Source organism: Physella acuta, unplaced genomic scaffold (assembly GCF_028476545.2).
Source record: "Physella acuta isolate Inbredline_101_S28 unplaced genomic scaffold, ASM2847654v3 ptg000646l, whole genome shotgun sequence".
NCBI classification, from domain to species: Eukaryota; Metazoa; Mollusca; class Gastropoda; family Physidae; genus Physella; species Physella acuta.
Window position 1 is genome coordinate 68,453 of NW_026732165.1, and position 18,130 is coordinate 86,582.

The 18,130-nt window shown below is 37.7% G+C and overlaps 1 protein-coding gene across 1 annotated transcript in view; it reads right to left on the reverse strand.

Moving 5' to 3' along the window:
• Nucleotides 1–18,130, reverse strand: part of LOC131948440 (mucin-2-like) — a 34,750-nt gene that overhangs the window by 13,449 nt on the left and 3,171 nt on the right. The window contains exons 2-5 of the mRNA XM_059310045.1: nt 6,878–7,083; nt 5,208–5,337; nt 3,803–3,913; nt 2,114–2,278 (exon numbers count right to left, since the gene is read on the reverse strand). Coding sequence (XP_059166028.1) covers nt 2,114–2,278; nt 3,803–3,913; nt 5,208–5,337; nt 6,878–7,083 — 612 coding nt within the window. The remainder of the gene's footprint in view (nt 1–2,113; nt 2,279–3,802; nt 3,914–5,207; nt 5,338–6,877; nt 7,084–18,130) is intronic.

An 18,130-nucleotide genomic window follows, 5' to 3' on the forward strand; every position in this document is an offset into this window, starting at 1 on the left:
CAATTAGTGAGTGTAAATATTTATACTCTTGCCGAGGTGGGGGTGGAGGCGCGATTCCTAACTGAGAATTCGCCAGTTGGGTATCCATGGCTCGAGTCTTGAGGTGGTCTAGACGGAAACTTCCCCGACCCTCGTCAGATCCAAACAAGGTGGTGTGTGGTGGGACGTGGATAAAATTCTGATGGAATCCGAACGTCTTGTAATATAGGTGTGAGAAATACTTGATTGTTCATCATGTGATGGCCTGTCTGTTTATGGGGCTTGTAAGTCTCTGTTTCTCTCGCATAAAATTCGAAATCTCGTCAGCCAGAGAGAGATTTAGATTTTCGAACAAAACTAATTTTTTTAACATGATTCCCATTTACGATTTTAAGTAACTTAACTATTGCAGGGTAACTTTTCTATTATTTTTTTACCGATTGAATAAAAAAATTGTTTTAGATATACTAGCAGGCAAGTACGAGAACGAGAAGATGGTGACCTACTTACAAGCCCTATTGACCTATTGCCATATTAACAATAGCCCAAACCGCATGAGCCCGTAGATATATGAGTGGGAACGATTTTTGTAAGATTTTTTTTTCTCAAAAAGTTTTCATTGAATTAATTCATGAAATGAAGGGTTAAAGTAACTAAAGGCCACAAATATACCCAAAGAGAATAGTCTGTAAATTATCTGAAAGGCCCATACATTATTTTAAAAATCATGTACGATGTTACTAAAATAAATATGGTTATAAAAATCTGTTTGAATTTTTGTTTTGACTTTACTAAAGATTGGATGTATCTGATGTTTTTAGTATTTTCGGTAACGAAACAAAATTTAAAATAAAAAAAGCTAAAAAAATTATCTGTGTATATTTAAATTAATTTAATCACTGAAAATAACAACAAACATGGCTGAGCTAGGTCGATTAGTTAAAAAAATGTTTTTATTTAGAAATTGTATAGGAAAAGTTTTGAGTACAAATTACTATATGTTTTTATGAAGTATTGATCTTGAAGATCCTGTACGGTTAACCGAGGCTTGTCTTACGAAAGTTAAACATCGGGTTATGGGATCATCCATAAATGACGTCACGCTTTTTTGACGATTTTTAACACCCCCCCCCCCCGCCCTCCGTCACACCTCAGCCTACAACCCCCCCCCCCCTCAAAATTGCTGTTGAATTTTTCTTAAAACATCAATATTTTTCCAAAATCTTGTCAGACATACAGTATCTTGTCAACATAGAGTATTTTGATCAATTCCTATTACAATTTATTAAAACCGTTATCTAAAACGCGAAATAACTCGTTTTCTAACATTGCTTTTTTCAAATGAAAAAAAGTGACGTCACACCATCTACCCCCCCCCCCCCTCATCACATACCGTCACAAAATTACTGACCCTCCTCCCCCTACGAGTGTGACGTCATTTATGCCCGACCCCTATAAATTATTATGAAAATAAATAGAAATGATGCCTTAACTCAAAAAAATTGTTTTCAAGTTCTCTGGATTTGCAACTTTAGTGACATTAATTTTCTGAATTATTTTTAGGCTTAAGTTTATATTTTTAAAATTATTTTTACGTTCGCTTTGATTGCAAAAGCTAAAAAAAAAATCACGTTTTTAATCCATGTCAACAATGTGATAGAAGGATTCTCGTCAACTCGGTGTCCTCCATTACATGTAAACTGGATAAACAAAATTACCACTTTAATAAGTTTATTAACTATTATAATCAACATTCGCTTTAATAAGCAATAGGGTGGGTTTTAAACGAATGTTTTATGTGCGGTGATCTAAAACTGCGTCTACATGGTATTTGCATTTTAGAAAATAACTACTGAGAGGGCTAAAAACAACTACTGCGAGAAAGCAGCTTAGATGGAACAAGGGAGCACACTGATTTTAATCGTCTTGATTTTAAGCGGGTAGCTTTTAACCATCGTTTCGTAAAATTATTTTCTAATTATTTTTAAATAAATAAATAATTAAGAATAAAATAAATAAATAAATTGTCTTAAAAATTAGTCATTTAAAAATAATTGAATATTTAATTTTTTCCAGATCCAGTATTTTATCGCCAAACACAGTAACTTTATTTTTATTCAACCGTAGTACGTACATGTTGGTGCGCTGGTCGTAGTTGAAGAGGTGGTAGACGGCGTTGATGTCGATGTTGAAGTGATGTTGCAGCTGCTTCCTGTGTACCCGCTATAACAGTTGCAGATGTTGTTGTTACAGTATCCGTTTATACAGTTGTTGTAGCTGCATGATCTAATTATAGGATCTGGAAATTTAAAATTCAAGTAGATCTAGATCTATGTGGTTTCTAGCAAACAATAGACATTTTAAAATAATATTGGTTCTACAAATAGACAAGATAACAAAATGTAGGGTATACAAATCGACTTATTTATTATGTGGTTTCTAAATAAAAATATTTTTCAAGTGTCTGGTTTCTAAAAATAAAGATTTTAATCGGTGTTTTCTCAGGATGTAGACATTTTAAAATGCTGTGGGTTATGACAATAGACATTTTAAATTGCTGTGTTTTGTGAAAATAGACATTTTAAATTGCTGTGGTTTGTGAAAATAGAAATTTTAAATTGCTGTGGTTTGTGAAAATAGACATTTTAAAATGCGGTGGTTTCTGGAAATAGACATTTTAAATTGCTGCGGTTTGTGAAAATAGAAATTTTAAAATGCTGTGGTTTCTGGAAATAGACACTTTAAAATGCCGTGGGTTATGAAAATAGACATTTTAAATTGCTGCGGTTTGTGAAAATAGAAATTTTAAAATGCTGTGGTTTCTGGAAATAGACATTTTAAAATGCTGTGGGTTATGAAAATAGATATTTTAAAATGCTGTGGTTTCTGGAAATAGACATTTTAAAATGCTGTGGTTTCTGCAAAAAGACATTTTAAAATGCTGTGCTTTGCGAAAATAGTCTATCTTATTAGTCTGTAGCACCATAGGGAACAACCAAAGAGATACACAACAAAGAAAAAGTCGGTAAATGTTATGGCAAAATGGAAACACAATTAAACTTTTTTTTCCGGTTATCCAACAAGTTTTGCCGCTTTTTTTAAAATACAAGTTTCTCATAGACACATAGCACTCAAATAACTCTTACTAATTAATATTAAATGTTATACCGAACAAAGAGATATCTTAATTACATAGTGTTTGTAATATTTCTACATAAATTTCATAATTTTTGTTGCAGTTTGTTGTGCTGTGAAATGGATTCGCTCATTGTTAACAATCTGTAAAGTCAACAGCGTCAAGTTCAACTCACCTGTAAAGTTAACAGTGCCATGTTAAACTCACCTGTAAAGTCAACAGCGTCAAGTTCAACTCACCTGTAAAGTTAACAGTGCCATGTTTGACTCACCTGTAAAGTTAACAGCGCCATGTCTAACTCAACTGTAAAGTTAACAGCGTCAAGTTCAACTCACCTGTAAAGTTAACAGCGCCATGTCTAACTCACCTGTAAAGTTAACAGCGTCAAGTTCAACTCACCTGTAAAGTTAACAGCGCCATGTTTAACCCACCTGTAAAGTTAACAGCGTCAAGTTCAACTCACCTGTAAAGTTAACAGTGCCATGTTTAACTCACCTGTAAAGTTAACAGTGCCATGTTTAACTCACCTGTAAAGTCAACAGCGTCAAGTTCAACTCACCTGTAAAGTTAACAGTGCCATGTTTAACTCACCTGTAAAGTTAACAGCGTCAAGTTCAACTCACCTGTAAAGTTAACAGTGCCGTGTTTAACTCACCTGTAAAGTTAACAGCGTCAAGTTCAACTCACCTGTACACGTGAGACCTGTAAATCCAGTGCTCGCACAGTCGCAGGTGTAGCCGCTGTCGCTGTTGGTGCAGGCACCATTGTTCTGACAGGGTAGGCTCAAGCAGTAGTTATCTGGTTGACAGAAGACAATCTCTGCTGTTACTGAATGGCGTGGCCTAGCGGTAGAGCGCTAGACTGCTAACCCGTAAGTCTCGAGATCGCGTTGAACTAAGTAGAAAGTCCCTGAGTCCACCCAGCTCTGATGGGTACCTAACTCACATTAGGGAAATTAAAGACGGCTGAGCATCATTTCATATGCCGAGGTCACAGAAGCAGGTGAACTCTACTTCACTTACCCCTTCTCAGGTTCGGAAAGGGAGTTTTTAATGTTACTAAGTCAAAGCTTTAGTGATATTCGACAGGAAGCGCAAGTTAAATCTTCTAATTCCATCAAGAACAACAACAATAAACCCAGCAAATGCATAACTCTCTAGACCTTTTCGAGTAGTCTTGATGACATACTAGCTGAAGTTATTTAAATATTGGTGCATTGCCATATATTTAAAGAAAATAATTTATCTTTTCCTTTTTAGAGCATAATTATATAAAAGCTTGTTATTAAAACGTTTTTTATTATCTTTTAATTTATCCTTCGATTTGCTTCCATAGCCTTTGTTTAACCAAGAACAATCTGCAAGGCAACAGTTGTTTCGTTTCAAGGTTGTTTTTTTTTCCCTGCTAGAAGGGTTGCTGCCCCCTTCTAACCATCCTCATCGACCCGAGTTCCAAACTCATCACGTTTGGAGTTAGCAAGCATCAGCTCTCCACCCCAACCACTCCGCCCCCACTGTATCCCATCAAATAATAGGTGGAGGTACAAATAAAAATAATTATTATTGTTGCTGTGACTAAACATTTGCTGGTGTGACTAAACATTTCTTGTTGTGACTAAACATTTGATGAATTTTTGTTTTGTTCTTTTGATGGCACTGTTCAAACACGTAACCAAAAATTTCCACGGGAACAAAAAATAAATAAATGGATTGTTATTTAAATTTTAGAAATATTCTATGTAAAGAGCGAGGTAGATTTAGGTAAACAGTTTATAATAAAGATAATACATTTGGGTGGTACGGCGTGGTTGGCGGTTAGAGCGTATGATTGCTAGCCCGAAAGGTCTTGAGTTCGGATCTCGTTTTAGACTTGGGACTGTTGGAGTTCTCTCCATGCAGCTTTGATGGGTACCTGATTTACATTGGGGAGAGCAAAGGCGACTGGGTAAAGCGCGGACCACACAATCTATTCATACACTGAGGTGAAAAGATGCCAACTCTACTTCATCTGCCGAATGGATCGCTAGGGCTAAAGAGGAACTTTACTTTGGGAGAGTACCAAAAATATAAATATCTAAAGGGACATGACTCACAGTTTGCCACACTTTTCTCCGTAGTATCCATAGTTGCAGTAACATCTGTAGCCATTGATGAGGCTCTGGTCTTGGACACAGACTCCATTGAGGCACGGGTTGGGGCTGCATATGTCTGTCGTTTGTGTATCTAGGGGTGGGGGGGGGGGGGGAGAGAGATGATGGTCATTACAACATGTTATTGTTTGGGACACAGACTCCATTGAGGCACGGGTTGGGGCTGCATATATCTGTTGTTTGTGTATCTAGGGGTGGGGGAGAGATGGTGGGAGATGAAGGTCATTACAACATGTTATTGTTTGGGACACAGACTCCATTGAGGCACGGGTTGGGGCTGCATATATCAGTCATTTGTGTATCTAGGGGTGGGGGAGGGGGGAGATGAAGGTCATTACAACATGTTATTGTTTGAGATAAAAATAAAACTAGAACACGTCTGGTATACAGTTTAAGAACATGAGCATTTACAATGCTTAACCTTTTGTAGTCATAGAAATTTTGTGTTAAATATCTCGAGTACTGGGTTCTACCTTGCTAAGTGCCTACAGGGTTGGTAAGTAAGTCACCAACCAGTTCTACGGCTTAATAAAACCTGCATGAGTTATAGAGCTGGATGGTGACCTACTTACCAGCCCTATAGTCCTTACATCCACCTAAATCTAAAGTTCATGCAAATGTACACATAATCCGTTATATCCCAGCCTACTCGAAATGTGTTAAATATCTCTAGATCTTGTACTGGTTTCTACCTTGCGAAGTGTCTACCTACGTCTATGTATCACTATAAATTTAAAGCTCAGTCCGTTATATTCCAGCGTAGTAGAAAACTGTGAAATATCTCTAGATCTAGTAATTGCTTTGTACCTTGCTAATTGTCTGTAGTACCTACGTCCATCTATCACTATAAATTTAAAGCTCATGCGAATGTACACACAATCCGTTATATTCCAGAGTACTAGAAAACTTTTAAATATCTCTAGATATAGTACTAGTTTCTACCTTGCTAAATGCCTGTATTGCTTATGTCCACCTAAAGCTTATACAAATATACACACAATCCGTAAATCCCAGCGTACTAGAAATATGTGAAATATCTCTAGATCTAGTACTGGTTTTTGCCTTGCTAAGTGTCTGTAATGCATACATCCACTAAAGCAGCTAACTCGTGCAAATGTACACCTATTCCGCTATATTCCAGGGATCTTTTCGAACGAAATGGAATTTATATAGAAAACATACTTTTACCAGTGTCCACTCCCCCCCACCCCCCCCGGAAAATGTTGACCCCCCCTCCCCCCGAAGAAAATGTTTACCCCCCCCCCCTCCCCAACGGAGAAAAAAGTCTGGAAAAAACACTGAGAGAAAACAATCGTGGTTCACTTACTCTGGCACTCCCGCACGAAAATTTTGTCCGCCCCTCCGAAAATATCAAGTGCCCCCCCCCCTCTCCCCCCCCTCTCCCCCCCCTCTCCCCCCCCCCCCGAAAAAGCAAAGTCTGAAAGAAACACTGACAGAAAACATTCGTGGTTTACTTACTCTGGCACTCCCGCACGAAAATTTTGTCCGCCCCTCCGAAAATATCAAGTGCCCCCCCTCTCCCCCCCCCCCCCCCCCACCGGAGAAAAAAAGTCTGAAAGAATCACTGACAGAAAACACTCGTGGTTACTTACTCTGACACTCCGGCACGAAAACTTTGTAGTTGCAGATCTGTTGTACCTGGCTGAACACCAGCCCTGCTGGCAGTTCATGATGAACACCCCCGCCGCCCCACAGGCCTTGAACTTGGTGCAGTCCCCCTCCACGCGCTCCAGGAAGTTGGCGCTGGAGCAGGGGGTCAGGTCGTTGGTCTGGGCCAGGACAGCTTTAAAGGCGAGACCTAGGGGTGGGGAGGGGGTGGAGTTAAGGTGAATGAGTGATGATTGAAAAATAAAAGCAGATTGGAAGAGTCGATTAGTTTAGCAACTACTGCTAGGGGTAGTAATTTTACGGTAGTGTAATTTTAGTTATACATATTACAATAGGGCTGGTAAGTAGGTCACCAATCAGTTATATGGCAGGTTTTATTGAGCCGTAGAACTGGTTGGTGACCTACTTACCAGCCCTATTGTATGGTAGTTTTGTGTTCAAAATATATATAGTAGTTTTCGACCTGTGTGGTATGTCGCAATTTTATACTTAAGTATTGTTTAATGTATAATTAGCAATTTTCGACCAGTGTAGTGTTTAGTGTATAATTATAGTAATTTTATACTACATCAGTGTTTTATTGTATAAGTAATAAATTTATATAGTAGTAGTATGTAATGTAGGCCTATACGTAATACTTTTAACAGTACCATTGAACAGCCGGGTTTTTAACGGAATCATTTAAGTCTCTTAATCAGAGTGTTGATTTAATATGGTGTTCTGTTGACTAATAATGTATAGACTACAATTTGGTTTTAATTTTTGTAAAAGGTATTGGTAGCCTATGTTATTTTAAATGTGTCGGATTTTTAGCTATTTAGTTATTTCTTTGCTTTGTCACTAAGACGTTTCAACGTATAGTAAAGCATATTTCGTTTTGACCAATAACTATCTTATAAAATATTTTTCTCAAACAAGTATGACATTAAAATATATAGGCTTATAATCACGTATAACGGGCAGAGGCGTAGCGACCATTCCCGGCGCCCGGGGACAAACTTTCGATTTGCACCCCCCCTCGAACTTTTCATTTGCACCCCCCACCCCCCTCCCCCTCAAACTTACGATTTGCACCCCCCCCTCGAACTTTTTATTTGCACCCCACCCCCCCCCCTTCAAACTTTCGATTTGCACCCCCCCCCCTTCGAACTTTTCATTTGCACCCCCACCTCAAACTTTCAATTTGGCGCCCCCCCTAAGGTCGGCGCCCGGGGACATATGTCGTCCCCCCCCCCCGCACCCCCCCCCCCTCTCGCTGCGCCTCTGATAACGGGTACAGACGGCTAGTAAATACATAATTACTCAGGCAAGATTGCAAAGTTGTTATGTAAAAATCTAGAAATTTCATCATCGGCTTGTGAGGACTGATACAGATTTACAATAGTAATATTTCTTTCTACTTGTAGCCTACTTTCATTCATTTAAGATGGTTTACTTATACATAGATCTAATTCATAACGTCTAGATATTTTAAAAAAACTGAAAATGCAAATGTGTTATCAAATGATGATTCAAGTGATTTTTTTTCCCTCGGCGTGTTGGGCTGAATTGGGGGGACGGGACGGTGTGGAAATTTTGTGCACAATTTAAACATTTAATTAGAAGAGCTCTGCTACTAGCTGGCGTAATAATTTTAAACATAGAATTTTCCAAAGTCTATACATTAAGTGGTTTTTTCAGATTAATATGTTTCTTATTAATTAAACTTGAGTGAAGTAATAATTCTACAGTTTATAAACTTTAATGAATAGGATAAAGCCATTTAGTGTTTTGAGATTACAGCTAGTATAATAAAAAATATTGGTCATTCTTTTAAAATTTTATTATTTATAGGTCTTCTTGTATTTTTAACGATTTTTGGGAATAGATTTATTTGTTGTCTCCCTTGGTGTTAAAATTTTATTTTATTTTAAATGCCTAATTAAATATGTTTGGCGCGTATTTTGCTGAATCCTTCATATGCGTCATATATTTAAAAACCTATATTATCTTTTTTTAAAAAATCTGCTCCAATGAAAATGCGGTTGAAAAAACAGTACATCGCATTATTTTTTCCGTTTAATTAGGTTTAGTGTTAGGTTTAAGACTAGGATATGTTCAAGTTTAGGGTTAGAATAAGGTTCTTACCCGTTTTCCTAACTCATCCGCCGTCACAAACCCCTCCCTAAACATTCTCAATATATTCCCTGATAACAATGTGTTATGTTAATCAGAGGCGTAGCGAGGGGGAAGGGGGGGGGGGGGGGGGGGGGCGGGGGGTGCGGACCGCATCGGGTGACACCATTTAGTGGGGTGACACCACGGCAAAAAATTGCAAACATGTACAAAAGAAAAATGCTTTTTTGCCATTTCCATTAATGATTAATTAAAGTCTTTTAAGTACAAAACAACAATTATTACAAGAGGGAAGGGGTGACACCATGACGTAAACCTACGTGTTAAACGTATGACAATCAACGGGTTAATCTCACGACAACCCACGGATTAATCTCACTACAACCACGGGTTAATCTCAAGACAACCAGCGGGTTAATCTCACGACAATACACGGGTTAATCTCACGACAACCCAGGTTTAATCTCACGACAACCCACAGGTTAATCTCACGACAACCCAGGTTTAATCTCACTACAACCACGGGTTAATCCAACAACAACCCACGTGTTAATCTCATGACAACCCACGTGTTAATCTCACTACAACCACGGGTTAATCTCACGACAACCCACGTGTTAATCTCATGACAACCCACGTGTTAATCTCATGACAATACACGGGTTAATCTCACGACAACCCAGGTTTAATCTCACGACAACCCACAGGTTAATCTCACGACAACCCAGGTTTAATCTCACTACAACCACGGGTTAATCCAACAACAACCCACGTGTTAATCTCATGACAACCCACGGATTAATCTCACGACAACCCACAGGTTAAGCTCACGACAACCCACGTGTTAATCTTACAACTCACGGGTTAATCTCACGACAATACACGGGTTAATCTCACGACAACCCATAGGTTAATCTCACTACAACCACGGGTTAATCTCACGACAACCCACCTGTTAATCTCACTACAACCACGGGTTAATCTCACGACAACCCACCTGTTAATCTCACTACAACCACGGGTTAATCTCACGACAACCAACGTGTTAATCTCACGACAACCAACAGGTTAATCTCACGACAACCCATAGGTTAATCTCACGACAACCCATAGGTTAATCTCAAGACAACCAACGGGTTAATCTCACGACAACCAACGTGTTAATCTCACAACAAACCACGGGTTAATCTCCCGACAACCCACGTGTTAATCTCACTACACCTACAGGTTAATCTTACTACACCTACAGGTTAATCTCACGACAACCCACGGGTTAATCTCACGACAACCCACGTGTTAAACGTATGACATCCCATAGGTTAATCTCCCGACAACCCACGTGTTAATCTCACGACAATACACGGGTTAATCTCACGACAACTCACGGGTTAATCTCACGACAACCTACGGGCTAATATCACGACAACCAACGGGTTAATCTTATGACAACCAACGGGTTAATCTCACGACAACCCAGCGGTTAAACTCACGACTACCAACGGGTTAATCTCACGACAACCAACGGGTTAATCTCACGACAACCCAGCGGTTAAACTCACGACAACCCACGTGTTAATCTCACTACACCAACAGGTTAATCTCACGACAACCACGTGTTAAACGTATGACAACCCGCAAGTTAATCTCACGACAACCAACGGGTTAATCTCATGACAACCCACGGGTTCAATACTACGGCTACATAAATAATCAAAAGAGTCATAAGGTTACTAAAGTAACATTCAAAGAGTTACATTCTTACATTAATTTTTTGAAGGATAGGTTTCACCCCAAAAGTAAATTTCTTTATTTATAAACATAGGATGCTAATATTTTATACCATTACAATGCATTAAAAAAAACTAGTAAGAAAATATAGTTCTAAATTGTTGTGACCTTGAAATAAGCTGAAAATGACCGCAGTTACTAAATTTGTCTACACAACGATCATGAAAAAAGTATTAACATTAAAGAACTGAAAATTTTCAATCACACTGTTAACATGATGGTGGGTATTTTATTTTCACTTTTATTTGATTCTGATGGATAATAAAAAAAAAAATATATGAATTTTTCTTTTTACTTTTATCACTATATTCAAAAATTTAGTAATATCTGAATAAAAGTGGACCAATTTCAAGAATGGCACATCAGAGGCGTAGCGAGGGGGGGGGGGGGGGGGCGGGGGGGGGGGACATATGTCTCCGGTCGCCGACCTTAGGGGGGGCGCCAAATTGAAAGTTCGAGGGGGGTGCAAATCGAAAGTTTGAGGGGGGGGGGGTGTGCAAATGAAAAGTTCGAGGGGGGATGCAAATCGAAAGTTTGTCCCCGGGCGCCGGGAAGGGTCGCTACGCCTCTGTGGCACATTCTAAAATTCTAAACATAGTTACCAAATTGTAATAGTAGCCACAAAATTATGTATCATTTTGAAAAATCGTGTTAGAGGTCAAAAATGGTTTTGAGAAAAAACGCAAGAAATGAAAGCAGCTCTCTGGTTAGTTAAAACAGTGTAACCTCGTAGGAAGTTTATTAATTCACTAAAAAATGCTGTTTTATTTTGAAAGTAATATTAATCACAGGTTAAAACCCAGCTTCATTTGATTTAGTACTGTTAAATGTATCAAAATTGGATGATTAGTAAGAAAGTTAATGATTAATCAAAATAATTAAGAGTTCTTAATTAGATAATGTATCGCATAATTATAGTTATATTAAAAAAAATATATTAAACCACGCCTAATTAACTTTTTTTTAAAATATTGTTAGAAAATGTTCATAAAATGTTTGAATATTTTTAGAAAATGTGTTTTCTATGATAATTGGGGTGAAACCTGTTCACGTTCTTAGGGTAAACTTTTTCAAGCGTAGCTTTTTGGTCACACTAATCAAACATTAATACTTTGCTAGCTCTAGGATCATGGGCAACAAAGTAGTGTACCTAAATTTTTGCTAGCGTCGCTACCAAAAACTGACCCTAACCCTGACCAAAGTCTAGCCCTAACTATGAATTTTACCATGGCATAAACTTAACTCTAATACCGTCCACTTTGACCCCACTCCCAAATCTAACAACACACGGCTAAAGAAAAAAAACCTCTTAATATTCTGTATTCTCTTACAAGAACTAAAATTTGTACTTAAAAAAACCTACCTCTATACTCACTCAGCGTTCTATTACTTAAGGAAAAATCACCAGAAACATAATAGATAAAACAACACAATAAGCCGAACATCAAAGAAAACTCCATCCCGTAAATCGAACTCCAATAGGGGCTCTTGTTTGAGCGATTATGTAAGCTTTATGGAAATGACAGCATACGTGGAAAAACGACGGCTATCAAACTAATATATTTTTAACCCGTTTTTTTTTAATTCTATCATCCCAGCGAAGACAAACTAACTGAAGTTTCAATGTGGCCAGATATTTAAGAGGATAAAAGCTAAAAAAAATTGTTTGAAATACCCCACGCCACCCTTTTCGTTTGGGTAAATAGCCGGAAAGTTAAAAATGCTAAGGAGGTTGTTTCAAAAGCCACAAGTAGTTTGTTGAGTATACAAGTATAAAACATGTGAACGGATCTTAATGTATGTATCAAGCCTGTGGTAAAAGCAATGAAAGCTAGTATATATATATATATATATATATATATATTATATATATATATATAATATATATATATATATATATATATATATATATATATATATTGTGTGTGTTTTGTGTGTATATGTGTTTATGTATGTGTGTATATGTATGAATGTAAACGTTTTCCTGTTTACGTGTATGTTTACAACATGTACGATATATGTGTATACTTTCACGTGTACGTGTTTATATATATATATATATATATATATATATATATATATATATATATATATATATATATATATATATATATATATATATATATATATAAAGATATATATATATATATATATATATATATATATATATATATGTGTGTGTGTGTATGAGTGTGAGTGTGTGTGTGTGTGTGTGTGTTCTCATGTGTAACACAATATGATGGGAAAGGATTATCGCGAGTGTTGCCGAGACAGCAATATGTGTTTGTATTGACAAATAGATTATCCTAGAGTTTCTAAGACTGTAATCGTATACCGATGTTGCCCGAAGACCCGTTTTTAGCATCCAGTGTACCATCATAGTACCATGGGACAATGGAAGTAGAATTCACTTGGCCAGACTCCATGCATATACCCTATACCCCAGATTATTTAAACATGGCACATATCATCGCATAAACCCCCATCTTAGCACTCAGGGCTATACGAGATGATGATCTACTCGTTTCTTACACATCTCGAGATACACTGCAATAAATGGCGGAAGTGACACGGGCTGCTATAAATAGAATATGCGTAACTCGAACTAGTCGACGTCACTAGAAGTAAATATTGAATTTTGAAATCCTTGGGTTGGGTCTTCTATAGCTACCTACCCACCTGTTTATGGGAAAAAAATGAGATGACCTACATTTATGGCCTATTTGAGTTAAGGCCAAATAGTGAATAGTATATGTGGGAAATTGGTTTAGTAGTGTATGAGAGTTAAAAAGGTTAAGTAAATTAAAAACAGGGATTGTACTAGCTACAGAGGGCATTATGTAAGCAAGATGTAGTCTAAAAGGTAGGCCGTATGGATGTTAAGTAGGGTTATTGAATACGATTGTGGTTGGGACATTGTATTGCGAGTGGGCTACGTATTACCGATGTTGGAAGATTTTTTAAAGTAAGGGTTATGGTTGTTTTTATGGTAATAATATGTTAGACCTGAGGTGCTGGGATATGGTAATGTGGGTTTCCGTAGTGTTAATAAATAGGAAGATGTGGTTGGACGGTAGAGTGCATGATGCTAACCCCAAAGACTCGAGTTCGGATCCAGGGATTATGTCTGTAAAATGCACTGAATCGATCCAGCTCTGATAAGTACATGACTCACGTTAGGAAAAGTAAAAGCGGCTGGGCATAGATAGGACCATTCTTGCCTTACATGAGAGTTTCTTCCAGGCATCTCTTCGGATGGGGGGGGGGGGAGTGCTCCACGATCGAAATGGAATTTAAATATATACTTTTAACTGTGTCCCCCCCCCCCTGGACATTTTAGTCCCCCCCCCCTCTGAAAATTTCAAGTGCCCACTCCCCGAGAAAAAAGTCTGGAAGAAACACTGCCTTACTTATCCCGATGTCAAAGAAAGAAATAAACTCTAATAGTAATTTACTTTACTAATGTTAACCTAAAAGGTAGTAAAGCTAGTTATTCCTTAACTATATGTATATATAGGCTAGGATTATAGTACTGTCTTAAATGCTAACTATGTAGCAGAAACATTAGGGTTAGGGATTGTACTAGCTTCCATCATCACCTCTCCTCCCCCCCCCCCCCCAGACACACTCTCAGGGTAAATTCGCCACACCGTCCATCAGAGGATCCACCTCACCGTATCCCCTCCACTTCCACCACACCGAGGCAATCGGGTACGGTGACATACACACGTTCCCCCTTGCCACCCTTTCACATGTGTTTCCCACCCTTGAGTCAATTTGAGCAGCCAGCGCCACCCCGGGGCCCGTTGAAAGGACGGGGGATGTTTGCTTGGCCGGGTGACGCCCCTGGGTATTAAACAGTGTCCGTCGTCTTGGTGGATTTGTTTGAAGAAAAGCATAGAGATTTGCAACACAGTAGGTATGCTTAAACGTTTGGGCGAATATATATATATGTATATATATATATATATATATATATATATATATATATATATATATATATATATATATATATATATATATATATATTTATATATATTTATATATGTGTGTGTGTGTCTATGTGTGTCTGTGTGTCTGTGTGTATAATACACACATATGCACTTTTATTCTGATATATATATATATATATATATATATATATATATATATATATATATATATATATATATATATGCCAGAAAACCCCACCCCTTCACTTAAATATGTCACACCTCAGCTTACAATCCCCCTTTCTCACACCCCCCCCCCCCCCCCCCCCAAATATCATAGATTTCATTCTAAAACATTTCCTGATCTCGGTCAACATAGAGAAAAATAATGAATTTCATTTACAGTTTAGCTGAAAATGTCTTATGAAAACGCGAAATAACGAAATAATGCAGTATCTAACATACACCCCTCGCCACACTTCGCTTCGCCACAAAACTACGACCCCCCCCCCTCCCTCATGGAATGTGACATCGTTTATGGACGACCTCATCCCATGATCGTCATTTTAACGATGTGGGTATGTATGCTGCCGTTGGAAATTTTATTTAAAAATAAATAAATAAGATACCACATATACTTCTAGTGGGAATAATTAATCAATACTTATCTATTTTCAGTGATCAATAGATAAACACACGCCCCCACCACCCACCCTACATGTGTCGTAGGTGTAGAAATAGGCCTACACCTTACACGATACTGACAAGTAGGTGAACATTACGACATTGAGGTGGGTTTTCTACGTTACTGTCAACAGACGTGTAGGCATGGAGTCCGGGTGATCACGTAATGGGGATATAGATTGGGTTGATCACTTGATAATGTAAACAGATTGGGTCTATCACGTGATAAGAGAAACATAGGGTCATCACGTGATAATGTAAACAGATTAGGTTGATCACGTGATAATGTAAACAGATTGGGTCTATCACGTGATAATGTAAACAGAATGGGTCTATCACGTGATGAGGGAAACATAGTGGGTCTATCACGTGATGAGGAAAACAAATTGCTCGAAAAATTTTGGATGCAATTATTTTGTTTATATTTCATTTGTGGTATAGAAAAAGAATCAGTGCTAAGCAAAAAACAGTTATCTTTTTACAAATACCCAATCTCAATTATAAGACGTCGAAGTCGTGTGGTAGAGAGCACGACTGCTGACCCGAAAGTCTCAAGTTCGGATCCCGGGCTTGAGCCCATAAGACGTCACGAGTTCAACAGGCTCTGATGGGGTACCTGACTCAGGTTAGAGAAAGTAAAAGCTCAGTGTATAGAGCTAACCACAATATCCCACAGTATATACGGAAATAGTTTAAAAGTTAACTCTAATTTCATCTGCCCGATGCAACTGAGTTTTCTACAAAGAGTTCGCTTTGAATTTTCCTGATGACGGAAGTAAAATAAGTGTTTGGCATGTTAATTACTCTGTCGAATACATCTAGGGAGAGGCACTGTAATATTAAACGATGCACTTCAAATGCTAATGCGCCTGCCTAGCGCATCATTGTGACGAAAACGGAAATCCCCGATTTAAACGTAGGCTATCCAGTGTGCGACCTAGATCAAGGTCTGCATTTCCGGAAACGAAAAACTGAAATTGAGTCTTCGCATAAAAAGTACTACGTGTAAAAATAAACCGGGAGTGATCTCCCCTAAACTTTCTCGAATATTTTTATATAAAATAACAGGGGATGGGAACTCGGGCTATAGACATGATTTTTAATCCATTTTAAATACTTAAAGTTTTAAAAATAGAATAAAATCTCGTAGACAAATTAATTGCACACCAAGTGAACGCGAAATAAAAAAGCGCATAATAGTGCGCAATATTATTAGTACTTTTAAAATTTACATTAGTTTTTTGAGAAATCGGAAGTAGCGTAAATTACTACTTCCGGTCAACAGAAATTACTCAAAATTTAACAGAAGGTGGAGAATTAGATCTTTTACTTACATGTGAAATTTCATTTATCTATCTGAAATAGTACTCAAGTTATAGGCTTTTAAAAAATTCAAAGTAGAAAAAGTACCACTTCCGGTAATCGGAAATCGCTCAAAAGTTGATACGGATCTACGATTTTGATAAAATACTTATATATGAAATTTCATCAACCTAGCAGTAACGGTACTCAAGTTATCGTGTTTACACACGGACACACAGACACACACACACACACAGACATACGGACAAGATTGCAAAATTATGTTTTTCCGTATCAGTGAGGTGTAAAACGTCGAGATTTGTAAAAATCTCGATTTTTTTTTTTTGCACGATTACAATACTTTCTCTATACTACGTATATACGAGAAAGTAAAAAAAAAACAAATCCTCATTAAAAAAAACGCGAAGCTAATTCGACTATCAAGAATCGATTCGCGAACAATGTCTCGATTTGCGAACCAAGACTCGATTAGTGATTCAAAACTCGAACAGCGAAACGTGGAGTTTCAACAGTGGAGTTTATCCTTGTATTCATAATATTATGTCATATTTGTTGTGTTATGAAACATTTGAAATAAAAAATCTCGTAATAAATAATGAAATTAACTCTCGTCTTGATGTTCATGTGTGTCTAAACACTCGTGAGCTCTTTCTTAGCTCGCCCTGAGCTAAGTTTCAGTCGTGTATATCCCCTATCACCTATCCACATCGCTATCCACCCCAACCCCCAGCACACCCACTCCTAGCTTCTCCATATATACATCAATTACACTACAAGAATTTTCGTATGAACCTTGTTCCAAAATCTGAATGAAATATCTATACAACAACCACTTGTACAATATACATCAGATCAATATAAAGTATTTTTTAAAATAAGTATTACTTTTCTGAAGACGGCAACACGTCCATGTTTAGCGTGACTACAACAAACAGGCCCTTTTCTTCACCTAACCCCCAGACATAACTACAAATTACCGCCTCTCTATCACTCGTATATTAATTAAGACTAATCAGACATGCCAATAGTGTGTGAAGCTTATTCGAGTTAAAAATAGATCAGACTGCTTGTACAAGATCTCAAGGACTGTCTGATGACCCGGGTAATTATCATATTAATTAACTTAATTTTCGTGACACGACCGTGTTTTTACTAAAGGGCTCGAACTGTTAAAGTAAAGGCAACCTTTTGAACCTGGCGGCCTATGGGGCAGGTGAAGTAGAGTTCGACTGTTTTTTTTTTTACATCGGCATATGAATGGAATATGTTGTCAGCAATATGCCCAGCCTGCTTTACTTTCCCTAACGTGAGTTAGGTACCCATTACAGCTGAGTTGACTCAGAAACATGACAAATGTAAGCATCAGCAAAAGTCTGAGCGAGATAAAAAGAATGG